The 18151-nt window shown below is 44.0% G+C and overlaps 1 protein-coding gene across 10 annotated transcripts in view; it reads right to left on the bottom strand.

The window, feature by feature from the left end:
- Positions 1-513: 513 nt before the first annotated feature.
- CARS2 (cysteinyl-tRNA synthetase 2, mitochondrial) overlaps positions 514-18151 on the bottom strand; it is a 44651-nt gene continuing 27013 nt past the window's right edge. For 5 of the 10 annotated variants that reach the window (XM_064646518.1, XM_064646509.1, XM_064646517.1 and 2 more), the window contains 6 exons: positions 15955-16021; positions 11292-11430; positions 9165-9288; positions 7189-7287; positions 3427-3687; positions 514-674 (listed from right to left, as the gene is read on the bottom strand). In XM_064646518.1, coding sequence (XP_064502588.1) covers positions 600-674; positions 3427-3687; positions 7189-7287; positions 9165-9288; positions 11292-11430; positions 15955-16021 — 765 coding nt within the window. In that variant the 3' untranslated portion in view covers positions 514-599. Of the gene's footprint in view, positions 675-3426; positions 3688-7188; positions 7302-9164; positions 9289-11291; positions 11431-15954; positions 16022-18151 lie in introns of those variants that run through there. The other 5 variants (XM_064646510.1, XM_064646515.1, XM_064646513.1 and 2 more) reach the window with 5 other exon arrangements.

Raw genomic sequence — 18151 nt, 5'->3', positions numbered from 1 at the left:
CATCCTAATTTTATCTTCCCAATTATGATGGAGAGATCCTGAGTGTGCTGCACTCCCAGTGCCAGAGAAATCTCAGTGTATTCTGTGCAAAAGCAAACTATACCGCCATATTACAGGTAAGCGTCTCACAGGACCAAACCAGCACCACTGCAATAAGGAAATACTTCAAGGCTAAAAGTGTCCCCCACTTCTCTCTCTGAGAGGAACAGAATTGTTGAACCAACAGGCATAAAACTAAGTGTTTTCACCCTCAAAGACAGGCCTAAGTTCTTGCCTCTTCCTTCGCTATGTTTAATTCTCAGTGTCAGCTCAGCAGAAGAGGGTGCAAAGGCAGATCACAGAGCACTTGGAGCTGAAACATTTCTGCAGCAGAATATGCCAGTGTTGGTGTAAATCAAGCTGCTTCCTTGCTGCCCTGCACTCTGGATGCTTCTGCCGTGTGTGCTTCAAGGCCTGTATTTATTTACCCAATGGCAGTGCCAACAGTTTTGCTCAGATTATTGTTGTTAGCCATTCTATTCCACAGACTTTATTTGGAAAGAATATTTACAACAGTTGCCAAAGCAGCTGAAATAAAAAACAAGTCCAAAGATGAGGGATCAGCTTTGTTTCTCAGTCTGCTGCTCTGTCTGCCCTCCTTCCACAATTTCCCAGGTTGAAACAGCAGCTCTGTCCTGTAAGAAAAAGTATCCAGGTTAGTCCCAGCATGTGGAGGCACAGGTTTTTAAACAAGATTCATACAGCAAAGCTACTAATCCAGTTAGTTAGGCAAAGGAGGTGGTGATACCATCTCAGAGGAATGCCACTGCTACTAATAATGCTCAGAGCTGTAAAACAAACCCAGATAATCCTTCCCAGCTAAGAAGGAAGAAACACACATTAGAAATGTCACCTCCTCAGTGTGGGATGCTGCAGTGGGGTGTAGACTTTCACATGAGTAGTTTCTGCTCAACTCCTGCAATTGCATTTTCATGTTTGAATGGCTCATGTACATGGAAAACACTTATGGTCAATACATGAGAATATGTACTGATTGCCTTCTGAACTTGGGGATAGTGTAATAAGGTCATATTTTTGAAAGACAATAGTACAGTCAAACGGAATATTTCTGACTATTTAGATCCAGCTGCTTGTAATGGTTGCAAAGTTAATCTGAATATGAGCTCTGACTCATGAGAGATGTTGAGATACAATGCTAAATTTTTTTTATATTAAAGTGAAAACTATTTTTGATGCATAAATACACAATTACTACATTTCACTTAGCGGCACAGCTGAGCTTGTGTTTCAAGTAAGCTATAATGACATGAAAAGACAAATGGGTATTTTTTTAATCAGTTTGATACAAGTTAGGTAACTTCAGCCAACATCATCTACATCAAGCAGCCTGAGAGAAGAAACTACAAACTTTTAGAATCTGAAGGAGAAATTACCCTTTTTACAAAGCTGATTTTTAAGGACATTGAGTTGGTTCTCAAGCCACCCCCTCCTTGCCCTCCCTCAAACCAGGGGTGTTCCTAGTCTACTCTGCATGTAGATGAGGCTTGTCTGCTTCATATGTTCTGCTGCTTTTCCTCCTGCACATGGACTTGAGAAGTTGCTGGCTTACTTGAGCTTCATGTGACAGAGTGGAACCTGTTAGCAGAGGCATTGCTGCATGCATATCATCAGGCTCAGAAGTTCTGTGGCAATGAGAGGCTGGGTAGCACTTACTAGGCAAGCAGCACCCCCCTGGTGGGCTCTGTGTTACCAGGGCAACTTTCTAACAGCTGACCCCAGACAAGCAGACTCGTGCTGAGTAGGAAGGTGGGTAAGGCCATGTCCTGTTGCATGTGTGCTCTGGTGAGCCTGTGTCAGGAACTGCAGAGCTGCATGTTCACAGGACTCTTAGGATTTGCAAAAGCAGGATGTGAGCAACCTTCACAGCACACCTTTGGATACTTCCATGGTATCAGCAAAAAAAGCAGGACTTAAGCTTTGGATGTGTGCTGTGTGTGCTCATCTGTGCGTGTGTGCTTTGTCTTCTGGCACAATCTCTTCTAGGAGGAGCAGGATACAGATTATGCTGAGCTTCAGGTTATTAAAAACATTTTTTAAATAAATGGAATGGTCTGAATCCTGGTTCTGACCAATTTCTGTGAAGTTTTCACATGTAAATCCCTTTAAAAACAAAGCAAAACAAATCTGCACAAGGATGGAAATGGGGCTGTGGATGTTTTGCCAACAGATCAAAAGGCAAGCTTCTTCTCCAAGACTTTGTCTCAGCACAGTTGTTTGGATTTTCAAACTTGCTTGACAGATGAGTGGAGCGAGGATTTACAAACGAGTTAAAGGAGGCAGATATTCCAGCTTCTCAGAGTATTCCTTTGCTTTCACAGCTGTAGCTCACCACCACAGTGCTCACCCAGTTTGTATCACACGCTCGCTTTCATCCGAGACCCTTAGACAGTGACCACACTCCACAGCTGTTTTTAACAGGTGTGCTGACAAGTGACAGCTCTCACATTGGGCAACCAAAGCAGATGTATACTGTCCCTCCCTGATGTCATTGTGCTTTATATCCCTACCAGCAAAAGGATGGAAGCAGACTAGGCAGGCTCAGTTCCCCAAGCGAGGGAAAAATAAGCAGCATAAACTGGAGGGAGGGAAAAAGACACTGGAGAGAATACAAGGATTTGTCTGCACGTAAGGAGCAACACTGACCCACCAACGGGTGGAGAAGAGGTGAGAAGGGCAGTGAACAAGAGGAACTGGAAGAAGCAGGGCCATTACAGAAGTAACACAGCTCCTTGAAACCAGGAGAAGGCAGTAACACAATGGATGGGCTTCTCTTGAGCAGGAGGTGCCACTGAGGTAACGGAAAAGAACAGTGGCATTAGGTGTAGGCTAAAAGTAGAAAGCAGGATGGAGAGAGGAGTGGTACAGGAATCAGCAAAGTACTTGTGGCTCAGGAACAGTTGGGAATGGAGTTGCTGAAGATGGAAGAGGCTTTCTCATGAGGACTTATTTTTGGAGGGGAATTTGGAGAGGGTAGAAGGAAGGAGTTATTTTTATAAGTCATCTCAGTTCACTTCCCAGTTCCTTTGCAATCTTTTTTAAGATTGCACACATTACTCATACCTTTCCTTCTGGATTGAACTTGGGCAATTTAGAGATTTCTGAATATTAGATTTTCAATGGCTAAACAGCACGCCCTTAGTAACTGCAGAAGTAGGTACAGCGTTCATGGAGACACGAGGCTGAGGGGGAGCAGAAGAGAAGGCAGCAGTACAGCCAGACAAGGGCTTGACTTCCACCTCCTGCTACTGCAGTCACTCAGGGAGCAGGAAACAACACTGAAAGCTGATGAAGGGGAACAAAGGGCAAAAATAAGTGTTCTCTTAAAAAGTGATTAACAGTCTCTCAAAGAGGGTTACTGTCTTCTACCTTTAGCTGGATTCCAAAGGCAGCAAGGTCTTCACGAAGACTGTCACAAGCCTCCAGGAGGGGTTTTCTCTCCCGCATTAACTGCTTCCTCTTTTCCTTCTGCTCTTGTTTGGATTCATTAACTCTTGGAGCCCCCTCCATTGGCACAGCATCTGCTGCTTCCGGCAGAGCCAGCGCATAGTGACGGACCCTTGTGCGGAACCTCACAAGCTCGTCAAGGACATTAGAGAGCACTGCAGAGTTGTCTCCTCCCACAGCCACCTAGAAATCAAACAGCGTGCTTTACAAACATCTGAGAATGGTATTTAAAAAAATCAACTCCAACTCAGCAGCACACATTGAGGCCTCATCACCTCTCTTGATTGTACATCTTCCATATATTGGAATATATGGACTAATGCTGGACAAAAAGTTACAGTGGAGTTACATTTGGAAGTAGTTCAGTGTATTCCTACACAGGAAAGCATCTATGTTGGAGGTCAGCAGAGTGCTGTGACCTGAACATAACACACTGCATAACCTGAGTGTGGAACTCATCACCACAGAAAACCTCCAAGATGCCAAAAGTGTGAATAAGTTAAAACGGGGTTAGACAAATTAATGGAAGAAAGACCTGGCAACAGGAATCCAATACAGCAAGGGAAGTCCAGCCACTAGCTCAGACAGCTCCTTGGCTGTAATAGTCCGAAGACCTTGCAAATGCATCAGCCTTTTACTCTGCCTTTGAGCTCCAGGCCTTCTTCAGGAAATACAAACCAGGAAAAGTAAGTATTTTCACTTTAAGTCTCTAGTCTATCCTTTCTCCTTGCATCAACAGAAAAATCTCCCCAAATCTACAGAACTTTCACCTGATCCACCTTGCCCAAAGTTACAGCCACTCAACCCAACAGAGCAGCAGCCATTGCACATGGTGAGTGGGCGTTTTCTGGCTGTAGCCAAGCCCCCTCCTTCCCTCAGCCAGCTCCAAGCTTCCTCAGCCCCCGCTGGCTTGGTAGAAGTCTCGCTGGTCAATGCCTCAAGAAGAGAACAGACTTGCTCCTCCTAGAGAGTCCTGGTCCAACAGCTGCCAGGACGGGAGCTTGGGAGTTAGCTGAAGAAAAAGGCCACTCCTCAGCACTGGCACAGCCAGGCTCCTGGTCTCACTCTTGACAGAGAGACCATCCCTGTTTCTCATTAGAGGCAAACTCCTAAGGGGCAGGAAAAGGATGAACCTCCAATAAACAAGAGAAGGCCACTGCAGTATTTTATCACTAAGACATGAGAGGGGGAGCAGCCAACAGACCAGTGAAACATAAAACACACCAAGGTGGGGGGTGAAGCTGCCGCCAGCAACGCTCATCTGGGAGCAGAAGAGCAGCTGAGTAATTAAAGCCAGAGGGGACTGTAGTCACTGAACAGCAGGATGGAAAGGAGAGGGAGCAGTTTCAGAGGTCACTGACAAACAAAGAGGAGGAGGAGAAGGTGAGGGAGAAGCTATTGAAGATAAAAGCATGAGATACAGCAAATTCCCCAAGCTTTCAAAACATGTAACCATACTAAAGAAAAGGTTTATGATTGAAGAAGGTAATAAATCTAAGTGCCAGAAATGCTCCATAGTAACCTGGGGCAGGTAAAAGAGCAAGATAAATGCTTAAATACAGAATGGAGAGGAAAGACAAATGATGATGGGAGTAGCAAACATGCCTCTACAAACACCACCAGGCACCTACTGGAGTGAGATCCTGCAAAAGGAGGGGCAGCTTTAGGAGATGAACTGATCCGATTTCCACATAGAACACTGTGTAGCCTCTCAGGACTGATCTCCAGTTTCTTCTCCTGCAGTACTAACCAATCCAAAGAGCTTGTAAGAAGTTTTAAATGGAAATTTGGCCCTTGCTTTCCCCACCAGTTTGCCCCAGCTGCACCTGCAATGCACTCAGCACTCTTTGGCAGAGCAAAAGCCCTCACCTGTGCTTCCCAGCTCTAAAACAGGCATGCCAGTTTCCACTCATCATCTCTTTATGGATTCCTCTTACCTCCCTGTGGGCTAAGATCCTTCTCTTGCCAATGCGGAGAGAGAGAGAGAGACAGGCAGTCTTATTTTATACAACCACCAGATTAAGATGAACTACTCCTTAGCTTCCCCACTGACAACTTCAGAAGCACAAGCAGTTACATTAGACCGCACAGCTGATTAGCTGAGATGAGTGCCAGCCCAAGAGCAAGATAGACCCACAGGCTATATGGAAACATCCAAACGAAGAGGGCCCAAACACTGCTCCTTGTATCTTCTACACTAAGCTGTTGGCACAGCAGTGGCCAGGCCAGCCAGCCCTCTCCCAGACAGCCCACATGCTGGGACTCACAGCTGCATGCCTGGGGCTACCTGGCTAAGGGGCAAGAAAGGTGGGATGCTGAGCTGTTGTGGCTGGTCTCAAGGTCAGAGAACAATGCCTGCACCATTTTATTTACTAACATGTGGCAGCCTGGGGACCTTTCTGATGAAGATTTTGATGGATTAATTTACTGGAATCTGAAAGAACAGAGGGATGGAAAAGAGTCTGATGTGCTTGCTTCCTTCCTTCCTTCCTCCTTTCCTCCCTCCTTTCCTCAGACCAGCATCTTCTGCTGATCCTGTTGCCACAGAGAAACTAGCACAGCTTACAACAAAGAAAAGCATTCAGATACTTGTTTCAGGAAAAATGTGTAGGTGTAGCAGACACCTGCATACAGGCAGCCCAGAATCTGAAGGAATGACTTTACCACCCAACTTAGAGAAAAATTTAAGTGTTTCTTATGCCACTAAAAATTAAGATGCAAACTACAGGCTATAAGGAATAACACATGGCCAAATCACATCCAGCTACTGTTCTGAAAGAAATTTTGTGAGAAAATCCATAAAGAACTGAAGTAAATAAACACATTTATCGCTATAGTGTCTGAATTTCAAAAGATGAATAATGTTATTTACATTTTCTTATCCTCTTCTCCCTCTCCCCAAAATAAATTTTTGCAGAACAGTTTCTCTAAAGAAACTTGTCCACTTCTTGGTATTCAACTCCGTATTTGAGCAGGAGTGGAGCACAGAACAGCCTGCTATTCTCCAACATCTTGTGTCATTTTAAATGCTCCCCTTCCGTACATCAGGATATCACCTCCATATTTATAACTCTCTTTCCTGTTCACTACTTTGCTTTGAACTTTTTCCTCCTTTTTTTCTCTCCCCACTCCTGTCTTTCCATGAATTAGACATGTAAGGGGGCCCCCCCTCGCACCTCAGTGCACTCCCCTCCCCACACCCCACCATGGCTCAAGGCAGAGCAGCCCCTTTCCCCCACCCCTGCTTTCTGCAAAGGAGTGGGACCTCAGCTTCTGCTCTGTGCAAGGGGGTCACAACTGCAAATATTCACACAGCTAGCGAAGCCAGCCTGGGTGCCACCATCAGAAAGAAAAGGAAAAGCTGGGGGAAAGCCAGACACATAACAGGACCAAACTAAAGGCCTCTAATGCCAACTTTTTCTCATTTCATTCCTCAGACTCTGATTTCAACAGCACCCTTGGTGCAGAAGCTGCCCAAGAGTACCTCTGAGAAGAAAAAAGCCCACACTTTGTTCCACCTCCTCACACACTCTCCTAAGACATCACAGAAGAAACTGGAAGCAGAAAGGTTTACTAAAACCATCAATTACTTTGTCACATCTGATGCTTTTGGAAAGTATTCTATAAAACATAACACTGGAGTTGCTACCATACACTAGAACATATAGAAGAGATGTTTCATACCTGTCTTTCTCCAAAGGACATCCCAAGGGCATTGAAAAAACCTTCTACATAGGAAATAATGCTTCCATACACAACAGAGCTTCTAGGAGATCCAGCATCCTGTTTAAAAAACACTCAAAAGAGATTGCCCAGTCAATACATATTACAGAACCCAGCATCCCTCTGTAGCCTAGTCCACAGGGGAAAACTATTACTAATTATATAGATCTACCTCCACCAGGAACACCTGCCCAGACAGGTAATCTTACAGAGATATAAAAGCACCTCACAGCACAAAGGGAAAAGATTTAAATAAATGAGGGAAGGGAAGAACTTATCACCAGCCTGCGCAGTGAGGACAAGAGATGCTTGTGAAGCTGCCGTGCATTACATGTGTGCAGTGAATTAGACATAAAAATAGCACTTCTGGGCATGAAAGGGCTGTGTGTATGGCAACAAAATAAAAAGAAAAAATCCCACACTCATGGGCACCTATAGTATAAAGGATAAAAAAAAAAATCATTCTTTGAGTGTCTTACTGATTTGATCAATGTGGAGACCTCTTAGAGATAGTGTATGGCATTTTGTCATGCCCTGGTAGCACCAGAAACCAGCAGCAGCAGCAATAAAATCAAGATTAAATGATAGACTGAGGAGCAATTTAAGGGACTAAGCCTTGCCTAAAAAATAAGAGTGATGACACACACAAGCAAATTAACAGCTGGTACTGGATTTTATCCGACATCTTCATTAGGGCCTCACATAAACCATAGCCTAAAATGTGTAGAAGATCTGAACAGGGATGAGCTGGAGCAGGCCACTGAGACAAAGAAACAGGAACATGCTCACTAAGGTAAGAATGGCAAGAAGGTTAAAGAGAGGAATAAGGAGTTATGTGGATTTACTCACAACTCTTAAGGAGAAAAACTACAGACAGAGCCAGTAACAGGGACACTCCGACATCTGCACTGTACCCAGGAAAGCTCCACCACCCTGACCAGAAATCCGAGGCAGCTGCCCCACAAATACCCCATCCCATTCTTAACAAAAGAATTGGCAGGAGGAATTCGGGGGAGAACGAGAAATGACTGACAAAATGAGGTTACTTGTATTTAGGAGTGAATTTGCTCAGAGTTATTTTGTAAAGGTAAGGCTAAGGGCAGAATTTAAAGCCAATGCCGAAAGAGGACCAGCAGGAGGCAGGATTTCTAAACAAACAGGCTAATTCTCTCTTAAAATCAGTTATTACCATGTACTTAACGTTTCTTTTACAGCACAAACAGGGTGAACAGATGACACCAGCAATCAAGAAACACAGCAGCAAGGCTGAGGTGCTTGCCTTGAGTGACAAAGGGAGTTGTTGGTAAATGGAGACCCATAAGTGCTTCAGATTGTGTTTATCGCTCAGGTCTTGTCCTTTCCAGCTGCCTTGTTTGTGTCAGCATCAAGAGATCTTAACAGGGTCTCAATTTGCCAAAAGTCATCTGAAGACAGACTCATGCAGGAATGCTGATGCCACAGTTACCATGTGCCAACAGCATAAGCCACTCAGTCCCCAATGCTGAGCTCACCCCCAGGACTGCCCCGTGCACTTGGGGTTGCCTGCCAAAGCTCCTGCAGCAAGCCCCCACCCCCATTTCCCAGGTTAATATCCATGCACAGGTTAATTTCTGTGCATGGATATTAAGCAAAGAAGCAGGGTAAGAACACTAAAATTAGCAGCATGCCACAATGGCTTCAGGCCTTTCAAAAACCTTAGGTATAAATAATATAGGGCAGCAGGAAAGAAACATCCTCTGGACACAACAAAGCACAAAACAATACCCGTGCACAATTCCTGTGATAAGGTCAGGACAAATAGGCTCCATTACGGTCAACAATTTATGGAGCTTTGTTTCTGCTGGTTTCTTATGTGAACAATAAACTAATCTGTCTGCATTAAACAGTAGGACAGTGGACAGCTGTCATTTTCTGATCTCTGTATCCTAATGGGTTACCTTAGTAACAGCCTTAAGCTGTCTGTTGCCATGGTGAATGAGGTCCATAATTGCTGCAACAGCCCTGGAGGTGTCAAAGTCATCTGCAAACGCAGCCTTCACGGTTACTTTTGTGTTGGCTAGCCTTCAAGAAGAAAAGGTAACATTTCAGATAAGACAAACAAGATGCCAGCAGAACTCTGAATTCATCAGCTATTCAGCTAGAGGGAGTCATTGAAAGGACACTGTCACCTCCTTCCTAGCTGTCCTGTGATGGGCAATGCTACACTGATCAGGGAGAATACATCTTTCAGCTGAGAGGAGAAAAACTTGATGCATGTCAAAATCCAAAGTGTTACATCTATTCAATAAATATACATGGTTAATCACAGGAACCAAAAACAACAGAGCAAGTTTGCTGTAATAATTTCAAAACAGATGGAAAATGAGGTTGATATTAAGCACATCAAAAATCTTGCTAAGTTCTGGGTTTTTTTCCAGCAGCCCATTTATCATGCTAACAGCATGCTTCTCTTCCAAAGCCACATCACAGGCATTACTCCAGTGCCTGGCAAGAGAGCTGTCTTGGGGTTGGCTAGGAATCCTGTTGTCAGGATCCATCTCAGAATCAGGTGCTGCTTCCTTGTTTCCCAGGTGAGCCCAATCCCAGCCCTGGGACTCCACCCGTCTTAGGCCAGATGGAAAGATCTGGTGGGACCATTTGTGTACACAGCCCCAAAAACCAGCAGGCAACCAGCACTCATCACTGCAGAACCAGTGCCACCAGCTGCAGCCACACTCAGCAGGAGGGTGAGGAGAGCAGCAGGAATAAACGGGGCTCTGCAAACAGCTGCTGGCAGCTTGTTCTCATACACAGTCAAGCGAACCAGAGCTCAACAGCACTGACCCAACGATGCTGTTTCCCAATAAAGCTCAAGGAGCAAGGTTAGCTGGAGAACCTCAAGCTATCCTAGTGTCTCTCAAGGGCTCTCCTGAGCCTTATTTTGCTGTTTCTGAATTGGTTTTGCACAGAATGCCTGCTTCCCCTCAGATATCAGTAGGCTACTGTCCTAATTCATTCCTCCCAACACTCTTTCCTGCAAGCTTCCTCCTCTCCTCTGAGTATCTAACACTTGTCTAATTAAGAGCTCTGTTACATATTGGTTGTTTTTACACCTACAAATATACAAGTTGTGCCCTCCCACACATCCCCTACTGACAATCCATTTCAACTTCTTCAGCCTTATCTCTCACCAACAGATCTCCTGCAGCCTCCTGCTGAAGGATTTGCTTTTGTCAAATACCACAGCTAGTTAATTCAACTCCACTTCCCTGTAACATGCTCCTATGCCCTTTGCAAGCACTAGTCAGTGCAGCCACAAGCTTCCCCAACAGTGAGGTGCTCAATGCACACGGAAGCTGCCTCTCACCTCTACAGCACAGACCATTTCCCCTCTGATCCTATGTCCCAGAGCTGCCTGCACTTAACTTGTTTCAGGGCGCTCAGTGCCTCTCCCACCTGGACTCCAGAGCACTGTGCTCCTCCTCTCAGCTTTGCACATCTCAATCCTGGAAGTCAATCTGGTTTTCATAAGGGACTCCAAAGAAGATTCTTCTCACCCCTGTCAGAATCACAGTTTCTTCCTTCCCTGTGACATCCCTGCCCCCGGACACTTGGTTAGTAACCCCTTCTCTCCTCTGCTGCACACCATAGTGCCAGCCAGCTTGATTTTGAGTTCACGTGCCCAAGGTGTGTTTGTTACTCTTCCGTCGTTCTCTTTCTTCTCCAGTTGCTAATGCACTAAGCTCTCCCTTATGAACCAGGTACCCTCACAACTGCCATAGCTTTGCCTTCTACATCACTCAAGAGGGGCAAAGATGCCTGTATTAGGACAGGAACACTAGACAAATAACACAGATTTTAAAAACACAATGAACTAAGTGTGGTGGACTATAATGAAAAGCAGCTGGCTAGAAAGAGAAGAAAAAAAAAGCTGCCCTTGGTGAGGGCTGAGAAGGAAGACTGCTGGATAGTCCTTCTTGTCCTGCTTCTTAAACAGAAATCACAACACTGGTCAGCCTTCTGAGCCTGTCAGCAAAGTACTGCTCAAACAATCACGGTCTTTAAGAAACAGGAGGTGCACTTACCTTTCCCACAGTATGTCTTCTCTAACAGGGTCACACACCAGCTGTCCTTTTATATATGCATTTGCATCTGTAATAAATGAGGAGGTTGCCTGAAGAAGGTTCTTTGCATCCTCCATGCTCTTGTCACTGAATTCTACTGCTAAGAAAAAAAGAAATTAAGGCATTATGATGAAGAGTATGTTGTCTATCATACATAGGAACAGTATTTTGAGATGAAGGAAAAGTTTGTTATTATTTGTACAGCAAACTTTTCTTACCATTAATTGTACATTCTTCATGGACACTAGGAGAATTCAATCAATATAAAAACAATCACTACATATGACAAAGTATTACCTATGGGAAAGGTATCAGACTGACTCAAAAAAATGAATCTGGAAGTTGACTGAAGCAACTACTATTTGACTTTAATTTTTTTTTCCCATTATCGAATCTCTCTGCAAAGTTATTAATCCAAAGCTTTAGGATTTAATATATTTCTAAGCATTTCCCTAGATTTAAGCTGGAAATACATACCTCTAATTTTGTTCCTGTTCTAATTTAGGTAGACATAATCTGTATTTGGAGACCTCCAAAGAGGCCTAACCCTCACTACCGACTCTGTGAGGAATCCAGGCTTAACCTTTAAAGAGTTAAAGGGCTGCTTCACCAATATCTAAAATCTAGATGAACCTTAAATTTTGTGGCCTAGCTTCTTCACTAGATATACAATTCCCTCAGAATATCAAAGCTAAACTGATCATACCAGTTTGCAGAAGCAATTACTAGAGAAAATACAAATTGCTGAAACTCATAAGGGCATAGCTGGGATGGGATTCATCACACCCAACTTACACACACTGAAGCCTCTTAAAGTCACTGGAAGGAAAGATAAAACCATAAAGTAAATGATTCATTGCATCCAAAGCAAAGCTCTGCTTTATGATCTGCTGCACCCTAACCTTACAGTGCTTCTCTTCCTCCAACTGGAAAAACAACATTAGCCACACCACTAACCAGGCATCCACGCACACGGACAACTCCTACACTGCATTCAGCAGGACTCTAGCTTCAGCAGGCAATTCCACTTTGGGAATAACCAGCATCCACTCCTGCTGGCTAAGAGTTCAGCAGGCTCCTCTCACCTGCCTGCACCCTCAGAAGTGCAGGTGCTAGACTGGTTCCCTCTCATTTCTACTGTGAGTTGCTATTAGCAGGAGGCTTTTCTTTTAATTTGCACAGTAATGTGCAATTTTCTATAAAAGAGGTCTTGGACAACACACAAGAGAGCTCACATGACTTTGGTGGAAGCTGTGTCCACCTAGGACAAGCCTAAATTTAAATTAATTCCTTTCCACAGTATCACACCAGAGCCATACATTGCCAGTGCTGTATTGCTTCAACATTTTATAGCGGACTTCTGCAATAAGGTATATCCGAACTACTGCTTGCAGCATATTCCTAATCTTATCAGTACTGAGCATCACCCACAGCAATCTCACCTCTGCTCACCTTACAGCCAACTGCTTTGTGCAATCACCCAACGCTGCCCAGATTCTTTAGGGCAGACAGTCTTAGCAAGGGGACAGATCTAAGAGGACAGAAGTAGCTGGATGTGAGACCTGATCTCAGTTCAGTTAGCCCAAATTCCAAGGAAGCTCAACTGTTAAAACAACTCTCCCTCGGATTTACCCCAGTATAACTAAGGCATAAGCCTGGACCTGAATTTGTCAGATTTTTCACTTGTGTGTAATTAAAAATCTGCATTACTACCTCATTAACACTGATTTTAAAATGAAGCTTTACTCAGTTTTTAAAATGACCAATGTACAGGCTTCTACAAAACAGTGAGATATTGAGAGAGATCATCTATATACATTAGGATTACTCAAGCGATTACCCTGGTTACAGGAACTCTGCAAGGAATACCCGATGAAGGTTTATCCTCATGAAGCCTGCTTTCATTAAAGCCATTCTTCATCCCCAATTCAGGGCATTCTCCTAAACCACCGCCTGCAGGCACTGCAAACCCACAGCACAGCAGGGGCAGGCCCAGCTCTATAAACCTTCACCATAGTCCCTACTCCTTCCCTCCTTTGCCACCGAGGGCATCATCGCTGCATCACTGAAGTACAGAACCTATGTTTATTAGCATCAACAAGTAACTACGGACCAGAGGGGTCAAAACATTGCAGTTCACTCAGGTTCACAAAATCACCAGAGATTTCTGGTGACCAAGAGAGCATTCTGGAGCTAGAACCCCACTGCCTGCAGCAGGCTCACAGGCCCTCCACATCACTGCACAGAGCAAAGCTGCTGCTGCTGAGATGCAAGAGGAAAAGCACTGCCTCACAATGGGGTCCCATAGAGCTTCAGAGATGGCACCTTCCCTTTTAAGCTGCACCCAGAAGCACCTGGCAGGCACACTGGTGGAGGGTCACTTTGCTGCTGCCTATGGTACCTAAGAACGACCTTTTCCCAACAGTCTCAGGTGTGCCAAAGGGTGGTGACTCAGGCCTAGAAGGGAATAGCCAGGGGCATCAGCCAAAGCAAAAGGCCCAGATAATCATCAATGCCCCCAGAACTCAGCTTCATGCCAAGCAGCTCTGCCCCACCAGCCTGAAAAAGGCTGAAGGAGCATGGGGGACCCCCTGCAGAAACACATTATGGAAGAGTGATGTCCTGCATCAAAGCCTCTTCTCTTTGACTTTTCTCCTCTTCCCCACAAGCCTACAAAAATCTTTTACATGCTCAATCCAACGAGTGTGGCAACATCACCTGATCTGCCAAACCTGCATTTTACAAAACATTTCCTTAACAGGCAGGGGTGGCAGGAACCATCACTGACAGGTTTAGGCTATAAAAACCTTTTAAGAAACAAACAGAAGGTGCTTGGGATCTCTGTTCTAATAAAAACACTTAGGAGCAGACAGCAAGATGAGAAGGAGAGCAGTAAACTTATCTTTAGAGCAAAGCGAATTGGTAGCAGGGACACAAACTGACAGGCAGGACAGTAAATACCGGCTCAGCAGGGACTGACTCTGGCTCTTTACTGGGCAGTAATAACACACACAGCCTTGTAAGGTGGAGGTGCAAGCACATCAGACTTCCAAGTAACCCTCATCTGCCAACAGACTTACTGGCACTACACTCTGATAAAACACCACCGTATCCTTTCATCAAAGCTGCCTATTTCTGCACAGGTAGCCCTCCTTTATTATCACAGAAAGGTGCTTAACCTAGAGTTAATGCAAAAAAAAAGGGTCACGTCCTTCTGGAAGAGGTTCAAATGCAGCCAGCTGACATGCAGTGAAGAAGGCCTGCAGGCAGCCCTCCCTGCAGGGCTCCAGTGACATTCCTTGCCCTGAGACAAGCTTAGGAATTAACAGCCATTTAACTCTCCCTTGTTTACATGACATACATATATCTGGTGGTGTAGTAGATGTTAGCCTTTCTCCTTCTTTTGTTTTAAACACGCATTTGTTCAGGACTCCCAAGTGCCCCCAGCTACAGCCAGGGAGTTATTTTTATGTGTCCATGGCATATTTCATCTCCCGACAGAGACCCAGAGGAAACAGCCAGGGGTTGCCACTGCCCTGCAGCATCATCCCAGAACAGTCAGGCACACCACAACCCACTGCCTGCCCCAAAGGGGATGTTGTTTTGCAGCAGACCTCTCAGCTGGATGCACTCCTCCCTTCCTACCACGGTGGAAGTCGGAAGTTAATGACTCTCTTTACTATTCCATGCTTTGATATATTTCAGGGACACATGGCACTCCTCATGTCCTAGGAGAGGGAGGCTCCACCAGGAATATCAGATGGATGCCTCCTGCAAGCAGCTAGAGTTATCAACAAGCAAAAAGACTTCTCAGTCCAATGACTCCACATCTGTAAAGGCTTGCACCACACTGATGGACACTAGCAAAGCCCCAGAGCCTTATCCACACCCATGCTCCACCATTCCCTTGCCATGCCGGGGGTGAGGGCACTACCATATGCTTTTGGCAGGCCCCAATAAACTGGTAAAACCACTACTCGTGCGAAAACCTCTTCCAGTTCGAAGTATCATCTACCTGCTGGAAACACCACGGGGTAAACAAGGAAGTTGACAAAATCTCCCACACTTCTCCCCACCAGCAGGGTCTGCCAGGTTGAGCTGATCATTAGGTTACCAAGTGCTAGTGTAAGCGAGCTGCATTGCACCAGAGAACTGCCTGAACACTCAGTAACTCCACAGGACAAAAAATGAGAACACAGCAGGGAGATAAAAAGTTATTAGCAAGCCCTCGTCATACCCTACGGGAATGTAAGGCAAAGCTCCACCTAGATATGTCTCCAAAACCAGCTGATCATGACTGAAATACAAGTAACTGCAGCAAATGCAAATCAGAGACTGAGGTAATTCATTAACTGAAAGTACAATTAACTGAGAGTCACAATTAAGTGCAGCTCGGGAAGGTATTAAGATGAATGGTTACGTACTGTGCTCAGGAAAGATGCTTTTCTAAATGTGAGCCAAAGAGCAGCCCCACAGAGCACCACCAAAACCTTTCCACCCACTGAAAGGGAATTGCAAGGCCCCACAGGGACAGCTCGCTCCACCTCCGCACCACCAGCTTGGAAAGCCTGTGTGGAAAGCCAGGAGCAACACCACCTCAACAAATTAGGGGCTTTGTCCTTACCTGAGCTGTATCTGCCACGCAAACAAAACATCCTGAATTGATCTGACGAAAATTTCTTCAGGAAATCCTAAACTCCGTGCACAAAAAGATAGCTTTAGCATTATTCAATTTCTTCAGGAGCCATTCCACCCTCTTACATTAGTTTCACAGCATATTTCAGACAAATTAACATGAACAGTAACATAACTTTGCAGTTTAAGATAGGCAAAAATCTTTAAATTCTAACACTGGTTTAAAGCCTAAATTAAATAAAATCTAATTCCGTTTAAGACACATATGCATACATATATACATGCTATAAATATACACACAATGCCCAATGTAAGACAATGAAAACTAGTTTGCAATTACAATCAAACATACAATTGTATAAAGACCTTTGCAAAAAAACCCGAAGTGAAACTATCACACTAAAATTGGAATACAATCTTACAGAAAAGGAAAGCTCCTGAGTTTTGCAAACTTTATGAGAAAAGAAGATTTCTTGAAAAAGAAAATAAGTGTGCTTTTTCTGCAGGACTAGAATATGAAGGAAAACAGGGAATGAGCAAATATAAATCTTAGCAATATAAAAAAAAAATCTGTATTAATTATGAAGCCTAATTAATTTCACTCTAATATTTATCTAGCTTCACAAATAATTTACTCCAGTAAATAGGAAATTATTACTATTACTACTAGTATAATTAATTTACATTAATAGTATAAAAAACTATTTAAATGTTTGGAAAGTACACTGACAAAACATTCAATCACTTCCAACCCTGCTCTCAGCAAGGCTGGACACTGTGGCAGATTGACTGTGAATACTGCATTCCCACTTCTTTTTTTTTTTTTTTTTTTAATTTGTGAACTGGTTGTGATCACTGAAGTGCCATGAAAATCAAAAATCATAAGAAGTCAGTACAAGTGAGAAAATATGGAAAGTGTCATTTGCTTACATTTCATATTTTGAAATACGGCTTCTGCTACCAGACTAAACCAGCCTGAACACTAAAGGCAGCACAGCATCAGCAATGTGATGCCTCTCAAATGCAAACAGAAATAATTGAGGCAGTGAAAATCAAGAAATATACAGTGATTCTGATGGTTTTGGTGGGTGTTTGTTTGCTGTGGGTTTTTTAAAAATAAACTCTATATAAATGAGTGTATCCAATGTGCCCAGAAGCTTTACACTAATATACAGAGGTAGAGTGTGAGTAAAGTATGGAAATAAGTTCAAATTTGGGAAAGGACCATCCAAACTGGAAAAAACAATTCTAGATTTCATTAAAAACAGAGAAAGTATCACAGCTCTTTGAAAGCACGTTGCTTGGCCCTGTGTTATCACAATCTGTTTGATTTTGGGGGTCAGAATTAACAGTTATTAAAAAAAGGGTAAGAAAAAATTGGAGTAGGGTACAAGGAGGGGAGGGAAAACAGGGTAGCTGGATCTAAAGAATCCCAGGTGACAGCCTGAAATGCAGGTGGGCCAAAGGTTTGTCCTGGACAGACTTCCTCTCTTTTGGAACAGGCATAAAAACTTCCTGAAGGGTTTAACTTTCAAAGTGCAAGCCAGCTATAAAGGAAAAAAATGTTTCACTGGACTGAAAATCACTTACTGGGAAGGATTAATACTTGTCAGCCATGTGTAAGGGCAGATATGAAAAGCAGAGACCCACAAGGAAAAAGAGACAGGCCTGAAGTCTTAGTTTTCTCAACACAAGTCCCACCATGGAGGACATGGAAGGGAACATTTTTGTATGTCGATTTTAACTTCACGCACTGCATTTGTGGTTATTTCTCCACTCTGTCTACAACATCTGCTGAGACTCATGAGATTTCTATGAAAATTGTGAGCTATGGGGAAACAGGGCTTAACTGTACCCAGACAGCATCAGAAGACTTAAAAATAAAGCAGCTCATATTGAACTTCTTTTTAAAGGGATTTTAATTAAGTCTTCCAAGGGGGCAAAGGGGAACATATGTGCTGAAGCAGCTTCCCAAGCTTTGTCTAAAGGAAGGAAATTACCCTGTTCTACCAATAGGTATCAGCCATCACGGGAGCCACCGCAGTGCCAGGCACAGCTGTATCATACACACCTGGCAAAGAATCCCTGCTCCAGACTCCCTACACCAGACTATGGGACACAGTAAAACGGTGGCTTGTGGTATCAAAAGGCAAAGCTTGGGATATAAAAATAAAGGCTAATACAAG

Source organism: Pseudopipra pipra, chromosome 2 (genome assembly GCF_036250125.1).
Source record: "Pseudopipra pipra isolate bDixPip1 chromosome 2, bDixPip1.hap1, whole genome shotgun sequence".
NCBI classification, from domain to species: Eukaryota; Metazoa; Chordata; class Aves; order Passeriformes; family Pipridae; genus Pseudopipra; species Pseudopipra pipra.
The sequence above is the reverse complement of the archived record's forward strand: the minus strand, read 5'-3'. Positions and strand labels throughout refer to the sequence as shown.